The 17579-nt window shown below is 42.4% G+C and overlaps 1 protein-coding gene across 2 annotated transcripts in view; it reads left to right on the forward strand.

The window, feature by feature from the left end:
• The first annotated feature begins 300 nt into the window (after positions 1–300).
• The window catches only part of Scai (suppressor of cancer cell invasion), a 148552-nt gene continuing 131273 nt past the window's right edge, over positions 301–17579 (forward strand). For both annotated transcript variants that reach the window (XM_038336701.1, XM_038336702.1), the window contains exons 1-2: positions 301–422; positions 937–981. In XM_038336701.1, the coding sequence (XP_038192629.1) occupies positions 370–422; positions 937–981 (98 nt within the window). In that variant the 5' untranslated portion in view covers positions 301–369. The remainder of the gene's footprint in view (positions 423–936; positions 982–17579) is intronic.

Genomic DNA, 17579 nt, shown 5'->3' on the forward strand with positions numbered 1-17579 from the left:
AAGCAGGTGTCTGGCGCCGGAGACGCAATTCCCCCTTTCTGGCGCACGGTGGCGCGCAGGGCTCCTCCCGCTCTGCTAGCAGTATTTAAGGCACCTCTGCCGCCACCTGCAGTCTCAACCAAACCTCAGGGTGGGCCGCGCGGGACGTGAAGGCTCGAGCTCCCAATCGGCAGCCGGACTTTCAGGCACGCTGCAGTTTCAGCCAATAGGAGCTGAGGAGAGGCGCGGAGGGGGCAGGCCCCGCGGCTAGCCTGGCCGAGGCTCGAGGCCCTCCTCCCGTCTCTCCGCCTACTCCAGCCTCCGCTGCCTCAGCATCCCGAGCGAGCCTTGCGGCCGCCGGAGCAGCTCCCGCGGCGGAGCAGGAGCCGGATGGTCAGAGGAGCCCGGCAGTCCCAGCAGCCGCGGAGTCGCCTGGCCCCCAGGTGGGGCGGGCTGCGGTGGCAGGCGGAGGCTTGGGGCCGAGGGAGCGGCCGAGCCCTGAGGGGCGGGGGTGCAGGCATGCAGCATCTGGGGGCGCGGAGAGCGAGCAGCTCGTCGGGCCGGGGAACGAGGATGTGCAGGACTGGAGCGGAGGGCGCGCGCCCCACAGGGGGCGGAGGAATGCGGGGGATCGGGGCTGAGGGGCGGGGCTGCGGTCGAGGGGAGCTGGGGGGCCTGCGGCTCCGGGCAGACAATGAGGCCGGAGGGCCGGGTGGTTTGGGGGAGCCGAGCGTTGAGACACGGGGCATTCGGGGACCACTGAGTCCCGGGATCGCTTGGTCGAGGGAAGGAAGGGAAGCCCGACATGATGGGTTTGTCATGTCAGAGGTAGACCCGGCCAACCTGTGGTCAGCCTCTGGCCCCATAGGGTGGTACATGGAGTGCCTGCCCCACAGGGAAGGGGAGGCCGAGCGTGTGCTCTTTTTTAGTTACGGATTTCATTTGTTTGGTCTGTAGACTGACTGGCACAGTGGAGAAACTACCTCGAAAACGGAAAAGCAGGTAAGGCCAATGCCTTCCTCTCTAGCTTCGTGTTTTTCTGTTTGCTTGACTGCCGCTATGCTACCCGGTCAGTAGATGAAGTTTCTTATTTAGTTTTTTTTTTTTTTTTAATTGAATGTAACTGCATGGAAGATACTCCTTTTGAGAACTTCAAGTCCCCCCCCCCCCCAGGTATATGATGCGGGGAACATGGAAAATTAAGAAGCCTAGCTTCGACTTTAGTCATAATTTCAACTTTTCTGGCATCTCTCTAACAGAAATGTTTGCTGAACAGCTACTATGTGCCAAGTGTTCTCTGTGTATTATTTCCTTGAGGCACAGTATTGCAGAACAGGGAACTGAACATAGAATGGCCAAATACTTTGCCAAGATCACACATCTAATAAATGATAGAACCAGGATTTGAATCCCGGCTGTCTGATTCAAATAAGCGAGCTTATGCTCTTAACCGTTCCACTGTAATGCTCCTAATAAATTCACAGTTGAAAGTATTTTTCCCTGCCTTTTTAAAAATAAAGTTTAATAAACTTAAGTAGTTAATAGGAAAATAGTATAAGACTTACATAGGCCACAGACAACTGAATTATTCCTTGGGCCATCGAAAAGAGTGTCCATCCCACAACCATGTTTTAGTGTGCTTCATGTGTTAAGTAGTACAGCACTATTTTATTTAGTTATTTGAAAATTTCCTTTTTTACCTATCTTGGCATTGGAATTGAGAATGTAAGCTATACAGTAATGAGGATATGGTCAGTGGCACCATCTTCATAATACTTTGGAAGTTGTCTGTTAATATGCAGATATCCTCAACATTAAGTAGATATAAATGCCAGGGGTTGGGAGTGGGCAGTAGCCAATACCTTTGTTACTTTTTAGGCCTAAATGTCCCCTCTCATAGTTACATAGAGCTACTGACCACCCACAAGCTGGCTAGCATACCTGAGGAACTGGATGTTTTATAGGTGGGTATGTGTTTGTATGTGCAGGTGCATGTGTGTATGTTCCTGTAAATGTGCATGTATGTGTGTTCCAGTGAAGCCCAAAGCTCTGCTCCCGTGGTTCCTCAGGAGTCATACACCGTTTTTCTGGATGCAGGCTCTTACTGAGACCTAAGCTGGGTAGACAGCGAGTCCCTAGATCCATCTGCCTGTTTTTACCCCAGTACTGTGATTTTTTTCCCCTTAAGTTTTGTTTTTGTTTGTTTGTTTGTTTTTCCAGACAACGGTTTTTCTGTAGCCCCTCGCTGTTCTATAACTCATCCTGTTCACCAGGCTGGGTTTGAATTCAGAGAGCTGCCTGCCTCTGCCCCCAAAGTGCTGGTACTAAGAGCATTTGCCACCACCACACAGCAAGTACTGTGAATTTTAATGTAATCTAAATTTTGTATGTATATATGAGTGTGGACATTGCATGTCGAGGTCAAAGAATAATTTATAACAGTCAGTTCTCCGTGTACACTATGTGGGTCCCTAGGAAGAAACTCAGGTCATCTACAGGGATCTTTACCTGCTGAGCATCTTGCTGGCCCTGTATTTTAAATTTACAAGTTCATCATTCACTGGAAAATGTTAAAGTATATCATAAGAAATCTTGGGTATGTAAATCTATTCTTTTCTCTGTAAATTTTATGAAATCTAAATATTTACCAAACCTACCAATTAAAATTTTAGTGTTCAAATGAGACAAGTATAAAATTAGATTTAAATTAGCCCAAAAAATATGAATGTGAAGTTTCTCTTAAATTTTAATGATTGTGTGGTAGAATAATAAGATGTATTAGAGTAAGTAAATTTAAATTTTTGCATTTATTTGTGTGTGTGTATTCACAAATATGGAGGCCAGGGAACGGCTTACAAGAGTCATTTCTTTCATCTTGTGGGTCCCAGAGACTTAGCTCAGGTTGTCAGGCATTATGGCAAATGTCTTTAGCCACCGAATTATCGTGCTGGATCAACTTGTGTAATTTTTACTATTACTAAAATTATTTCAAAGCAGGCAGTACTGTAGTTACTGCTTAGCCTAATGCTTCTTTGTAGACTATGCCATAAACTAGGCTTCCTATGGTTTGACGTGTGACTTCTCCCTCCCCCATCTTGCCATCAATAGTAGTAAGCCCACTACATTTATATGTATGTACATACATACGTGCATACACACTTTTATTTTTAACTTTCTAATGGTGGTAACTAGAAAATAAAATACTGCAAAGTTGTTTTATTTATTTTTATGATAGCCCTGGTTTGTTTCTCATTACCCCACTGCCAGACTCTTACATAGCCTCCTGACCAGTTTCCTGGCTTCTAATCTTTTATTCACTATGCTGTGCAAGTTGATGATGTGTTTCTCGTGTGTAGGAAACTCATGTGTTTCCTCTTTGCTGTTAAACATAATTCAGAGTTTTTAGCCTAAGGGTAGCAGCTGAGGGCTATCTCTGTTTCACTTCTACCTGCCTTGCCAGCCACTGCTAGTGCTGTAGCCATAGAGATTCTCTCTGATGGACCTAAAATCTGGTAAGCTGAGATGAGTGAATTGTGCAACGTATCTTCCGTTTGCCATTTCCAGAACTTTTCTTCTTTCCTCTTTCATTTTTGTACATGATTATTCTTTTTTTCTGGATACTTTCACTTTGTTCTTTTCTTTAAAACTTAGTTCATGCACCACAGCCTCAGTGGGGGCTTTCTCCATCCTCTTTTCCTTCCCTATGCTCTCCGCATTAACTCCAGAATAGTCCTACACACATACTTACATGTGATGGTTTTGACTGAATGTGAATCCACCTCTTGTCACATGCATGTCAGCTCATAAAATGTGTGACTGAGTGTTTGCTCTGTAAATCTTTCCCAATCCATCCCCTGTGTCTGGTGCTGTGTGTTCCCACGTCTGGTGTCTTTCTTGGCATGTACGAGGTCTTGAGCTAAATCCTCAGTACCAGGATGGGTGGAAGGGGGATCCTTTCTGAGCCTGGAGCAAACTAGGAAATTAGTTAACAATCCCCAGGTTACAAAATCCCTGGTATAGTGCTTGGCACAGAAATTTCTGGACACAGTAAATTTCAAGTAAAAAAGAACTTGTGAAAACCAGTGTGTACCATATACATTCTTGGTGCCTGTGGAGGCCAGAAAAGGGCTTTGGATCTGGTGGAGGTTAGACAACTGTAAACTGCCATGTGGGTTCTGGGAATTGAACCTGAGACCTTAACCACTGAGTCATCTTGCCAGTCCACCTGTCCTCATTTTTTATTAATTCTTTCAGAATTTTGAATAATGTATTTTGATCATATTCAGTCCCTCTTCCTACTCTTCCCAGACCACCCAACTTTGTATGTCTATTTTCACCCCAAGTGCAGTTTATACTGCCATGTACCATCAGATATGTGGCCTTCACTAAAGGATGGTCTACCCATCAGCAGCTGTACCTCTAAACTGACTGTGCCTCTCACTGTAGCTATCAGCAGCTGGTAGCTCTTTAGGCAGGAAAGGACTTTGTGTCTCTCTGCCTTCTCCAGGCTGAAATTGTATCTGACAGGTCTTGCACCTGCTGTCTCAGCTACTGTGAATTCTGTGTGCAGTTGCCCTCCACCCAGGGTCTGAGGTCCATGGCAAGATGAAGCAGGAAGTAATAGATGACTACAAGGAAACTTTTCTGGATACAACAGGGCAGTTCTCACTTTTTAAAAATTAATGTTTATAGCCGGGCCGTGGTGGCGCACGCCTTTTATCCCAGCACTCGGGAGCAGCACTCGGGAGGCAGAGGCAGGCGGATCTCTGTGAGTCCGAGGCCAGCCAGGTCTACAAGAGCTAGCTCCAGGACAGGCTCTAAAGCTGCAGAGAAACCCTGTCTCGAAAAAAAAATTAATGTTTATTTGTATGTGTTTGCCTGTATGTATGCATGTGTGTGTACACGTGTGTACCTGGTACCAGAGGAGGTCAGAAGAGGTTGTTGGATCTCCTTGCACTGGAGTTACAGATGGTTATAAAACCATCATGTGGGTTCTTGGAATGGAACTTGAGTCCTCTACAAAAGCGATAATGTTCTTCCACTGAGTCATCTCTACAGCTCTAGCCTAGTTCTTTTTAAGAGGCATGGCTGAGAGGAATTAAGGTAAAGATTTTGAGAAGAAAGGAAGAAAATTAAACCTACTGTAGCTCCAGTTTGGCTCTGTATTTTATGGAGTAAAATGAAGAAATGAGTAAAATTAATCCTCCAGATCGATGGTGTCTAACATTAAACATAAATTATAAAATGCTCAAGCTCAAACTTTTTTTTTTGACCATAAGACCTAAGACAGATGAATTTATCTAACTAGTTTGTAGACTAGGACATTGACTATTTATTGTAGGGGGAAAAGTAAATAAATACCAATGTTTCCTTTTTTTGTAGAAATATAGCTTTAAGGATTAAGCCTAGGACCTTGTGCATGCAGCACAGGTCAGCAGTGTATGTCTGAGCTACCCTCACAGCTCACCATGAAGTTTTTTCAGCAAGAGTCTTATGTATTCAAGGCTGTCTCAAACTCATGTAGCTGAGGGTGACTGTGAAGTTCTGATACTAATCTCTTGCTTCCACCTTCCAAATGCTGGGATTACACACACATACAACCATCCTGGGTTATATATTGTGGTGGCTTGAACCTAAGACTTCATGCATGCTAGGCTTAGGGTTTCAATTGCTATGCAGAGACACCATGACCATGGCAGCTCTTATAAAGGAAAACATTTAAATGTGGCTGGCTTAAAGTTTCAGAAGTTTAGTCCATTATCATCATGACAGGAAAGATGGCAGCATGCAGGCAGACATGGTGCTGGAGAAGGAGCTGAGAGTTTTATATTTTAATCTACAGGCAGCAGAAAGACCTTGTGTACCACAAGGCATAGCTTGAGCATATGAGACCTCAAAGCCTGGCTCTTCAGTGACACACTTCTCCAACAGGACCATGCCTACTCCAACAAGGTCACACCTTGTAATAATGCTTCTCCCTGTGGGCCAAGCATTCAAATACATGAGTCTATGGGGGCCGTGCCTATTCAGACCACCACAGCATGCATTCTCCCACCTGAACTGTGTTGTGTCTCCTCTCCCCTCACCCTCTATAATGAAGTTTTAAAGATTATTCCTTAGAATGCTTCTCAGTCTAAGTGGAACAGACCTCAAAGGCACCCACTAACCTACTGTTGCTGATTTTAAACTTTTGTTTACTCATCTTAGTTCATCTTTCTACCTAGTACTATGTCCAAAATTCATTTTACTTTGTACTGAGAGACAGATGGCTCAGTAAACTAGTGCGCTAATAATTGAATGGCTATTCAAGGGAGTCCTGTCGGCTGGGGACTTGAGTGAAAGTCATGCGATATTACTGCGTGCCCCTAGAGGATGGAGTAGACTGAAGGAGATTCAGATTAGGAAAGTTGATCTCTCTGGTTTGGGAAATTATTTTTTTTTTTCTCATGGTTTTTTTTTTCTCATGGTTTATTTTTTTTTTATATTTAAAAATTTCCATCTCCTTCCCTCCTCCTCCCCCCTCCCTCCGCTCCTCCTCCCCCTTCCCTCCCCTCCTTCTCCCCCTTCCCTCCCCTTCCCTCCACCCATACCTCCCCTCCCTCCCTCTCAAGGCCAAGGAGCCATCAGGGTTCCCCACTCTATGCTAAGTCCAAGGTCCTCCCAACTCCCCCCAGGTCCAGGAAGGTGATCAACCAAGCTGAGAAGGCTCCAAGAGCCCGTCCATGCAGAAGAATCAGAGCCCAGCGCCATTGTCCTTTGCTTCTCAGTCAGCCCCCGCTGTTGGCCACATTCGGAGAGACGGGTTTGGTCGCATGATCCATCAGTCCCATTCCAACTGGAGTTGGTGATCTCCCTTTAGTTCTGTCCCACCGTCTCCATGAGTGAACGCACCCCTCACGTTCCTGACTTTCTCCCTCATGTTCTCGCTCCTTCTGCTCCTCATCAGGACCTTGGGAGCTCAGTCCAGTGCTCCAATGTGGGGCTCAGTCACCTTCCCCATCTGTCGCCAGCTGGAGGTTCCCTCACAGTCCTGACTTTCTTTCTCATGTTCTCTCTCCTTCTGCTCCTCATTAGGACCCTGGGAGCTCAGTCCGATGCTCCAATGTGGGGCTCTGTCATTTTCTTCATCTATCGTCAGGTGGAGGTTCTATGGTGATATGCAAGAAATTCATCAGTATGGCTATAGGAACTGGCCTTTTCAGGCTCCCTCTCCTCAGCTGCCCAAGGAACTAACTGGGGGCGTCTCCCTGGAAACCTGGGAACCCCTCTAGGGTCAAGTCTCTTGACAACCCTCAGGTAGCTCCTTAAATTAAGATATATGCTTCCCTGCTCCCATATCCACCCTTCCTATATCCCAAGCACCCCATTCCTCCGAGCTCCCCCCATTCTCCCCTTCACACTTTTCTCTCCCCATCTTCCCTTGGCCCAGTCTTGCCCAACCCTCAAGTTCCCAATTTTGCCTGGCGATCGTGTCTACTTCCAATATCCAGGAGGATTACTATATCTTTTTTGGGGAGTTCACCTTCTTATTATCTTCTCAAGGATCCCAAATTTATAGGCTCGATGACCTTTAATTATGGCTAGAAACCGATTATGAGTGAGTACATCCCATGTTCATCTTTTTGGGTCTGGGTTACCTCACTCAGAATAGTGTTTTCTATTTCCATCCATTTGCCTGCAAAATTCAAGATGTCATTGTTTTTTACCGCTGAGTAGTATTCTAGCATGTATATATTCCACAGTTTCTTCATCCATTCTTCCACTGAAGGGCATCTAGGTTGTTTCCAGGATCTGGCTATTACAAATAATGCTGCTATGAACATAGATGAGCATATGCTTTTGGTGTATGATTGGGCATCTCTAGGGTAGATTCCCAATAGTGGAATTGCTGGGTCCTGGGGTAGGTTGATCCCGAATTTCCTGAGAAACCGCCACACTGCTTTCCAAAGTGGTTGCACAAGTGTGCATTCCCACCAGCAATGGATGAGTGTACCCCTTACCCCACAACCTCTCCAGCAAAGGTTATTATTTGTGTTTTGGATTTTAGCCAATCTGACAGGTGTAAGATGATATCTCAAAGTTGTTTTGATTTGCATTTCCCTGATAGCTAGGGAGGTTGAGCATGACCTTAAGTGTCTTTTGGCCATTTGAACTTCTTCTGTTGAGAATTCTCTGTTCAGTTCAGCGCCCCATTTTTTAATTGGGTTAATTGGCATTTTACTGTCTAGTCTCTTGAGTTCCTTATATATTTTAGAGATCAGACCTTTGTCAGTTGCAGGGTTGGTGAAGATCTTTTCCCAGTCAGTAGCCTGCCTTTGTGTCTTAGTGACAATGTCCTTTGCTTTACAGAAGCTGCTCAACTTCAGGAGGTCCCATTTACTCAATGTTGCCCTTAATGTCTGTGCAGCTGGGGTTATGCGTAGGAAACGGTTCCCTGTGCCCATTTGTTGTAGAGTACTTCCCACTTTCTCCTCTATCAAGCTCAATGTGTTCAGATTAATATTGAGGTCTTTAATCCATTTGGACTTGAGTTTTGTGCATGGTGATAGATATGGATCTACTTTCATTCTTCTACAGGTTGACATCCAGTTATGCCACCACCATTTGTTGAAGATGCCCTCTTTCTTCCATTGTGTACTTTTGGCTCCTTTATCAAAAATCAGGTTTTCGTAGGTTTGTGGTTTAAGATCCGGGTCTTCTATACGATTCCATTGGTCAACTTCTCTGTTTTTATGCCAATACCAAGCTGTTTTCAATACTGTAGCTCTATAATAGAGTTTGAAGTCAGGGATGGTAATGCCTCCAGAAGAACCTTTATTGTATAAGATTTTTTTGGCTATCCTGGGTTTCTTGTTTTTCCATATAAAGTTGATTATTGCCCTCTCAATCTCTGTAAAGAATTTTAATGGGACCTTGATTGGGATTGCATTGAATCTATAGATTGTTTTTGGTAGAATTGCCATTTTTACTATGTTGATCCTCCCAATCCACGAGCAGGGGAGATCCTTCCATTTTCTGGTATCCTCTTCAATTTCTTTCTTCAAAGACTTAAAGTTCTTGTCAAATAAATCCTTCACTTCCTTGGTTAGAGATACTCCCAGATATCTTATGCTATTTGTGGCTATTGTGAAAGGTGATACTTCTCTGATTTCCCTCTCTGCTTCCTTATCCTTTGTGTATAGGAGGGCGACTGATTTTTTGGAGTTGATCTTGTAACCTGCCACGTTACTGAAGGAGTTTATCAGCTGTAGGAGTTCTTTGGTGGAGTTTTTGGGGTCGCTTATGTATACTATCATATCATCTGCAAATAATGAAAGTTTAACTTCTTCCTTTCCAAATTGAATCCCCTTGATTCCCTTATGTTGTCTTATTGCTATTGCTAGAACTTCCAGCACTATATTGAAGAGATAAGGAGAGAGTGGACAGCCTTGTCGTGTTCCTGAATTTAGTGGGATAGCCTTGAGTTTCTCTCCGTTTAATTTGATGTTAGCTGTCGGCTTGCTGTAAATAGCTTTTATTATATTTAGGAATGACCCTTGTATCCCTAATCTCTCCAAGACCTTTATCATAAAAGGGTGCTGAATTTTGTCAAATGCTTTTTCAGCATCTAATGAGATGACCATATGGTTTTTTTCCTTCAGTTTATTTATATGATGGATTACATTGATAGATTTTCATATGTTGAACCAGCCCTGCATCTCTGGGATGAAGCCTACTTGATCGTAATGGATAATTTTTCTAATGTGTTCTTGGATTCGGTTTGCCAGTATTTTATTGAGAATTTTTGCGTCAATGTTCATGAGTGAGATTGGCCTGTAATTCTCTTTCTTGGTTGAGTCTTTGTGTGGTTTAGGTATCAGGGTAACTGTAGCTTCATAGAAGGAATTTGGCAGTGACTCTTGTGTTTCTATATTATGAAATACCTTAAGGAGTATAGGTATTAGGTCTTCTTGGAAGTTCTGGTAGAATTCCGCATTGAAACCATCTGGTCCTGGGCTCTTTTTGGTAGGGAGGTTTCTGATAACAGTTTCTAATTCTTCGCAACTAACAGGACGATTTAGAGCATTTACCTGGTCCTGGTTTAACTTTGGTATATGGTATTTATCTAAAAAACTGTCAATTTCTTTTACATTTTCCAATTTTGTGGCATACAGGCTTTTGTAGTAAGATCTAATGATTCTCTGAATTTCCTCTGTGTCTGTGGTTATGTCCCCCTTTTCATTTCTGATCTTATTAATTTGTGTGTTCTCCCTCTGCCGTTTGATTAGTTTGGCTAAGGGTTTGTCAATCTTGTTGATTTTCTCCAAGAACCAGCTTCTTGTTTCATTGATTCTTTGGATTGTTTTCTGTGTTTCTATTTTGTTGATTTCTGCCCTCAGTTTGATTATTTCCAGTCTTCTACTTCTCCTAGGTGAGTCTGCTTCTTTTTTTTCCAGAGCTTTCAGGTGTGCTGTTAAGTCTCCAATGAGTGCTTTCTCCGTTTTCTTTAAGTGGGCACTTAGTGCTATGAACTTTCCTCTTAGCACTGCTTTCATTGTGTCCCATAGGTTTGAGTATGTTGTGTCTTTGTTTTCATTAAATTCAAGAAAGACTTTAATTTCTTTCTTTATTTCTTCCTTGACCCAGATGTGGTTCAGTAGTTGACTGTTCAGTTTCCATGAGTTTGTTGGCTTTCTGGGGGTAGCATTGTTGTTGAATTCTAATTTTAATCCATGGTGATCCGATAAGACACAGGTGGTTACTAATATTTTTTTGTAACTGTGGAAGTTTGCTTTGTTACCAAGTATATGGTCAATTTTCGAAAAGGTTCCATGAGCCGCAGAGAAGAAGGTATATTCTTTCCTATTTGGGTGGAATGTTCTATAGATGTCTGTTAAGTCCATTTGGTTCATTACCTCCATTAAGTCTTTCAATTCTCTGTTAGGTTTCTGTCTGATTGACCTGTCCATTGGTGAGAGAGGAGTGTTGAAGTCTCCAACTATTAGTGTGTGTGGTTTGATGGCTGCCTTGAGTTCTAGAAGTGTTTGTTTTACAGAAGTGGGAGCTTTTATATTAGGGGCATAGATATTCAGGATTGAGACTTCATTCTGATGGATTTTTCCTGTAATGAGTATAAAGTGTCCCTTTCCATCTCTTCTGATTGATTTTAGTTTGAAGTCAACTTTGTTGGAAATTAGTATGGCCACACCCGCTTGTTTCTTAGGGCTATTTGCTTGATAAACCTTTTCCCAACCCTTTACTCTGAGTAGGTGTCTGTCTTTGTGGTTGAGGTGTGTTTCTTGTAAACAGCAAAATGTTGGATCCTGTTTTCGTATCCAGTCTCTTAGCCTGTGCCTTTTTATAGGTGAATTGAGTCCATTGATATTAAGTGATATTAATGACCAGTGGTTGTTAACTTCGGTCATTTTTTGTAGTAGAGTTTGTGTGTTTCCCTTCTTCTAGTTGTGCTGGTGAAGGGTCGCTAGATGCCTGAGTTATTGTGGGCGTTGTTGGACTCCTTGGTTTGTGATTTTCCTTCTATTACTTTCTGCAAGGCTGGATTTGTGGCTGTGTATTGTTTAAATCTGTTTTTGTCCTGGAATATCTTGTTTTCTCCATCAATGGTGAATGCAAGCTTTGCTGGGTATAGTAGTCTAGGCTTGCATCCATGTTCCCTTAGTGTCTGTAGCACATCTATCCAAGCTCTTCTGGCTTTCATGGTTTCCATTGAGGAATCAGGTGTAATTCTGATAGGTTTCCCTATATATGTTACTTGACGTTTTTCCTTTGCAGCTCTTAATATCTGTTTTTTATTCTGTATGTTTTGTGTTTTGATTATTATATGGCGTGGGGATGCTTTCTTTTGATCCAGTCTATTTGGTGTTCTGTAGGCTTCTTGTACCTTCATAGGAACATCCTTCTTTAGGTTGGGGAAGTTTTCTTCTATAATTTTGTTGAATATGTTTTCTGGGCCTTTGAGTTGTAATTCTTCTCCTTCTTCTACCCCAATTATTCTTAGGTTTGGTCTTTTCATGGTGTCCCAGATTTCCTGAATGTTTTGTGTTAAGAAATTGTTAGATTTGTTTAGTTCTTTAATCTGTGAGTTTATTTCCTCTATAGTATCTTCAGAGTCCGAGATTCTTTCTTCCATCTCTTGTATTCGGTTGGAAATACTTGTCTCTGAAGTTTCTGTTCGTTTACTCAGAGTTTCCATTTCCAGTCGTCCCTCAGATTGTGTTTTCTTCAATACCTCCATTTCATTTTTCAGGTCTTGTACTGTTTCCCTTACCTGTTTGATTGCTTTTTCTTGTTTTTCTTGTTTTTCTTGGGTATCTTTGAGAGATTTATTTGTTTCGTCTACCTTTTTGTTTGTCATCTCCATTTCTTTATGGCAGTTTTTTACCTCCTGTTTAAGGTCCTCTATTATTTTCATAAAGTACTGTTTAAGGTCGGTTTTTTCTATATATTCTGGGGTAGGGTGTTCAATTCTTGTTGTTTCGGGATGTCTGGATTGTGGTGATGTCATGTTGCCTTTCATGTTGTTGGAGGAGCTCCTGCCTTGGCACCTGCCCATCTCTTCCTTCAAAAGGAGCCCGGAGGCGCTTGGTGTCCTAGACCAATCTTTGCTGTGACTGAAACTGGTTGGATCTCCCCAGTGCCAGAGGAGGACCTATTCCTTGCGTCACAATCTGAAGAAGCCCGCACTCCCTTGCAGGAATCCTCAGACCTGCCTGGAGGCCAGAGTCTGACCCCTTTTGGTGGATGGCCTTAGAACAGGAGCAGGACACCTGAGAACACTAGGGAAAGCTTGGGAGAGACAGGGACGGGAGAAACAGAGACAAGCCTGCAGAGGGAGCTAGGGGGAGGGGGTCTGTGCTCTCTTCCAGGGCAGGTTGCCCCAGGGTCCGCATTCACTCACCAGTTCAGATGGAATGCGGTTTGGGAAATTTTTAAGAGTTCATCTTATCTCTTAGTAATGTTTTGGTTTTGAAATGGAGAAGTCTTTCAGGTCCTACTTAGAACAGAGTTCAATTTATATAGATAACATTCACATTGCTGAAATCTAGTCAGTTGAGCAAAGTCCTGGGTAAAATCCCCAACACGATGGATGAATCCCCAGCACGATAGATAGATAGATAGATAGATAGATAGATAGATAGATAGATAGATAGATAGATAGATAGATAGATAGGTAGGTAGGTAGGTAGGTAGGTAGGTAGGTAGGTAGGTAGGTAGATAGACAGACAGACAGACAGACAGACAGACAGACAGACAGACAGACAGACAGATAGACCGATAGATCATAAAATGATATCATTTAAAATTACGGTTATTCACCTATATATGTGTATTTGTATGTGGGGGTCAGAGGTAAACCTGCAGTGGTTGGTTCTTTGCTTCCACCACGTGTCTTGATCAAACTCTAATCATCAGGCTTGACAGCCAGACAGCCATTTCACTGGCCCAAAAGATACCTCTGTTACTTTAACTGCTTAGAATGTCCTGAGCCTCTTCCTTTTTTTTTAAGATTTATTTTAATTTTGTTTTTGTGTATGCTCGCATACATGCATTCAAATACAGGTTAACACCCATGTAGGCTAGAAGAGGGCATTGGATCCTCCGGAACAGGCAGTGTGAACTGAGAACCAACTGAGATCTTCTGTAAGAGCAGTAAGTGCTCTTACCTGCTGAGCCACCTCTCTAACCTCTGCTATATATAATTTGTTTAAGAAATAACTTGTAATACTATTGGAATGCTTTCTAATTCTGGGTTCGTGAGATATAGACATAGTGATATATGGCCATGCAGGGGAAAACCCTAAAATTAGTGGGAAAAATACTCTGAAATATGAGCCACTGTGATAACTTTGTTTATATACAAAGAATTTGTAGTTTAACTCTGCTTACTGGTGGTGAGAGTAGATTCCAGACATGTGTATGCCCTGAAGGTCAGGAAGGCTAATTTTGTGATAGTGTGACTTTTGGAAAAACAGAGATGAACCTAGTGATTCTCATCTCACCTGCTCATGATTTGATCAGAAATGTTCCCCAAAGACTCGTGCATTGAAGGCTTGGTTCCCAATGCAGCAGGGTGAGAGATGAGGAACTTAGAGGAAGTGATTGGATCATGAAGACTCTGACTTCCTCAATAGATTAATCCATTGGTGGGTTCATAGTCTGATACACTGTTAGCAGTTGAGGAAAACATATAAGGGTGTGGTATAGTTGAAGGGAATGGGTCTTAGGAGTCAATATTTTGTCCATAGCTAACATATCAATTGAAAGAGAGTTCTGTTTTTTAATGAACATTTGGCAGAATCTGGAAGCATTTGGTTGTTAGCGCTTTGGGTATGTAGTGGGTGGGAGATTACTGCTACACACTCTGCAGCACCGTGACAGCTGCCTCAGTTATGTAGCTCAGATGTCAGCAGTGTCTCCATGTCCGTAATCCCAGGCTTCGGAGACTGAGGGAGGAGGATTGAAGAGTCAAGGCCAGCTTGGCTGTATATATAACCAGTCCCGATAGATCTATAAGCTTTAAATCATTTTTAGAAAGTCAATAATGCTGAGACAAAGTAATTCTGAACTAAACTTTGAATTACAATCCTTTTAAGTAATAACGTTGAGTGCTTGGACCAAGTATTTAACCTCTGACTTTAATTGGTTTCTTTCTTTCCTTTATTATTTTATAATATCAGGCTAGGTGTTCTAGGGTAGTCTTGAACTTGTTGTTTTGGTTTTGAGACAGGGACTCTATGTAGCTCTGACTGTCCTAGAACTCACTATGTAGACCAGACTGGGCTTAAACTTACAGTGATCTGCTTGCCTCTGCCTCCTGAGTGCTGGGATTCAAGACATGTACCACCACTACACCCAACTCTGGTTTTGAGCATTTGACTTTCTTGCCTCAGCCTTCAGAGTGCTGGGATTAGAGATGTATACTCCCTTGCCTGAACTCTTATGTTGCAGAACTTTTAAGTTGCAGGGGACCCAGGTTCAATTCCCAGGACCCATATGTGACTCATAGCCGTCTGTAACTCAAGCTCTAGTCCCCTTTCTGGCCTCCACAGGCACGAGGCACACACAAACACTACATGCAAAAATGGAAATAACATGAGGTTTTGTTTCTTGTTTGTTTTTTTTGTTTTAGAACAGGTATATTATAAGTGGGTTGGTGCAAGGTTAGGAAAATCCTATAACGTTTCAGACATTATTTGAAGACATTCTTAGTAAAGAATAATTTTTTTAAAGGTTTGATAGTCAGCCTAATTCAGACATAGGAGTGGGCTATGAATGGCTTTCAACGGGATTAAAAAGAGCCCAAGGTAATTTGACTGTGGTTGGCAACAGCCTTAACTCTTTACAGATAGTTAAGTCGTTTGACCATGTATAATTTTTAACATAGGATGCAGCTTTTTATTTTTTCTTTAAATTTTACTTTAGAGCTCTGGGTATTTGGGTTAAATCTTTGTTCTGATATATCCTTTGAATAAGTTCTTACTTATAGATTCTGAGGGCAGTCAGGGGAACTGGGGCTGATCTGAGAAACAAACTGACCCTATTAAGAGGTCCTACACCTTGCTCCTGGTGTTTCTGCCTTCACCCAGATTGCAGCCATTGCAATGGTACACAGTGCTCTCTGGGGCCAGAAGAGGATGTCAGATGCTCTGAAACTGGAATTTCAGAAGGGTGTGAACTGCCCAGTGTGTGCTGGGAACTAAACTCCTCTGCAAGAGCAGCCAGTGTTCCCTACTGCCGGACCATTATCTCTCTAGCCCCAGAAAAATCTTGTTTGATTGATCAGCTTATTGGAACTTTCAAAGATTTCTAAGATTCATATATGGATTAAAGCTATATTTAAACATTTAGCAAGCATTAGTCTTAACAAAATCAGGTAACCAAGACATGTTAATATATTTTATTCTAATAAATAATAAATTCAAATAAATGAATTAAGTTCTTACCTTACTTTTATGTGCTCCAACTCTACTGTTCTGATGAGAAATTGAATCTAAGTGATTAATAATATATAAGTATCCTTTGTTAAAATTCTATAAAAATTTGTGCCGGGCAGTGGTGCTGCATGCCTTCAGTCCCAGCTCTCAGGACGCAGAGGCAGGCGGATCTCTGTGGCCAGCCTGATCTACAGAGCAATTCCAGAATAGCCAAGGCTACAAAGAGAAACCCTGTCTCGAAATGCACTCCCACACACACACAAAAAAAAAAAAAAAAGAAAAGAAAAGAGAAAATAATTTGAGAAGCCATGAGGAGCCAAAGAAAGGGTAGGTTAGTTTTCAGTCTATGTAACTGCAGTTTGATTCTTGAGTGTACCCCCAGATTCCTCTGTTGAAGACTGAGTATTTATTTAGATAATGAAACCTGTAGAAAATAGGTCGTAGTGTAAGGAGTATTAGCTTGAAGGGGACTTTGGGTTTCAAAGCCCTTCCTGTCTCTTTGCTTCCTGGTCCTGTGAGATGAGTGTACGCTCCTGTTGTGATGTACTATGCTGCAGCAGGCCCAAAGTGAGTAATAATGGGCTGAAATGACCCCCGAAATCATAGGCTAAAGTTAATGTTTTCTCCTTTTGAATTAATATTTTGGGTATTTTTGGTCACAGTGATGGAATGCTTGACTGATATGGGTCTTTGAAGTTTGATATATCTAATGGTCATGGGCAGCCACAGGGCACAAGATCCTTCAGGTTCTAGCCTAGGGATTTTGGAGTCTGGGTTTTTAGCTTTCTTTGTTTATTTCTCTCTGTGATTGTGCTATTTGTCTGGAACTCCTGGGAACTGTGGTTTCAGGCCTTCTCTTTTTATGACATCTCTAAGGATCCCTTCCTCTCCTTGATGATGTAATCTTCATTTGTCTTGTACTGTGTGCCCCAGGCTGGCCTGTATCCCTAGTGTGGGGATTACAGGTGTGACAACTGTGCCTGGCAACTCTCACCTTTCTCTGGGCACTGTTTCCCCAAGGAATTTACATTATCAGGAAGCAAACATAAACCTCCCTTGGGAAAGAAAAGGAGACTTGGGGATTGATGAATATGGTGAAAATTAAAAAAAAAAAGACACATTGATGTCTTTCTTTTTATTACTTTATTACTATTTTTATGTATGCATATTTTGCCTACATGTATGTCTTTGTACTCACATGTATGCCTGGTGCCCACAGAGACCATAAGGTGTTAGATCACCTAAACTGGAGTTGCAGACACTTGTGAGCCACCATGTTGGTTCTGGGAATCAAATCTGGGTCTCCTGGAAGAACAGCCAGTGCTTTTAACCATTGAAACATCCCTGTAACCCTCTCCCCTTGTTGATGTCTTAAGAACTTATACCAAGCTTTTTTTTTGGGGGGGGGGGGTATGGTCTTGAACTCATTGTCTCAAAAGGTCCATCTGCCTCAACCTCTGGAATAGCTGGGGCTAGAGAAGAGTATCACTATACCTAGTTTGACTTATTTTCCTTAGATTCTTTAGGTCTCTGGTGATTTTATAGAATATATATATTATATATGAAATTGTTTTATGTATAGATATTTGTCAGGTCTGGAACTGAAGTTACAAATGATTGTAAGTTGCCATGTGGGAACTGTACTCAGGTTCTTTGGAAAATCAG

The sequence above is a fragment of the Arvicola amphibius genome, chromosome 7 (assembly GCF_903992535.2).
Source record: "Arvicola amphibius chromosome 7, mArvAmp1.2, whole genome shotgun sequence".
Taxonomy (NCBI): domain Eukaryota; kingdom Metazoa; phylum Chordata; class Mammalia; order Rodentia; family Cricetidae; genus Arvicola; species Arvicola amphibius.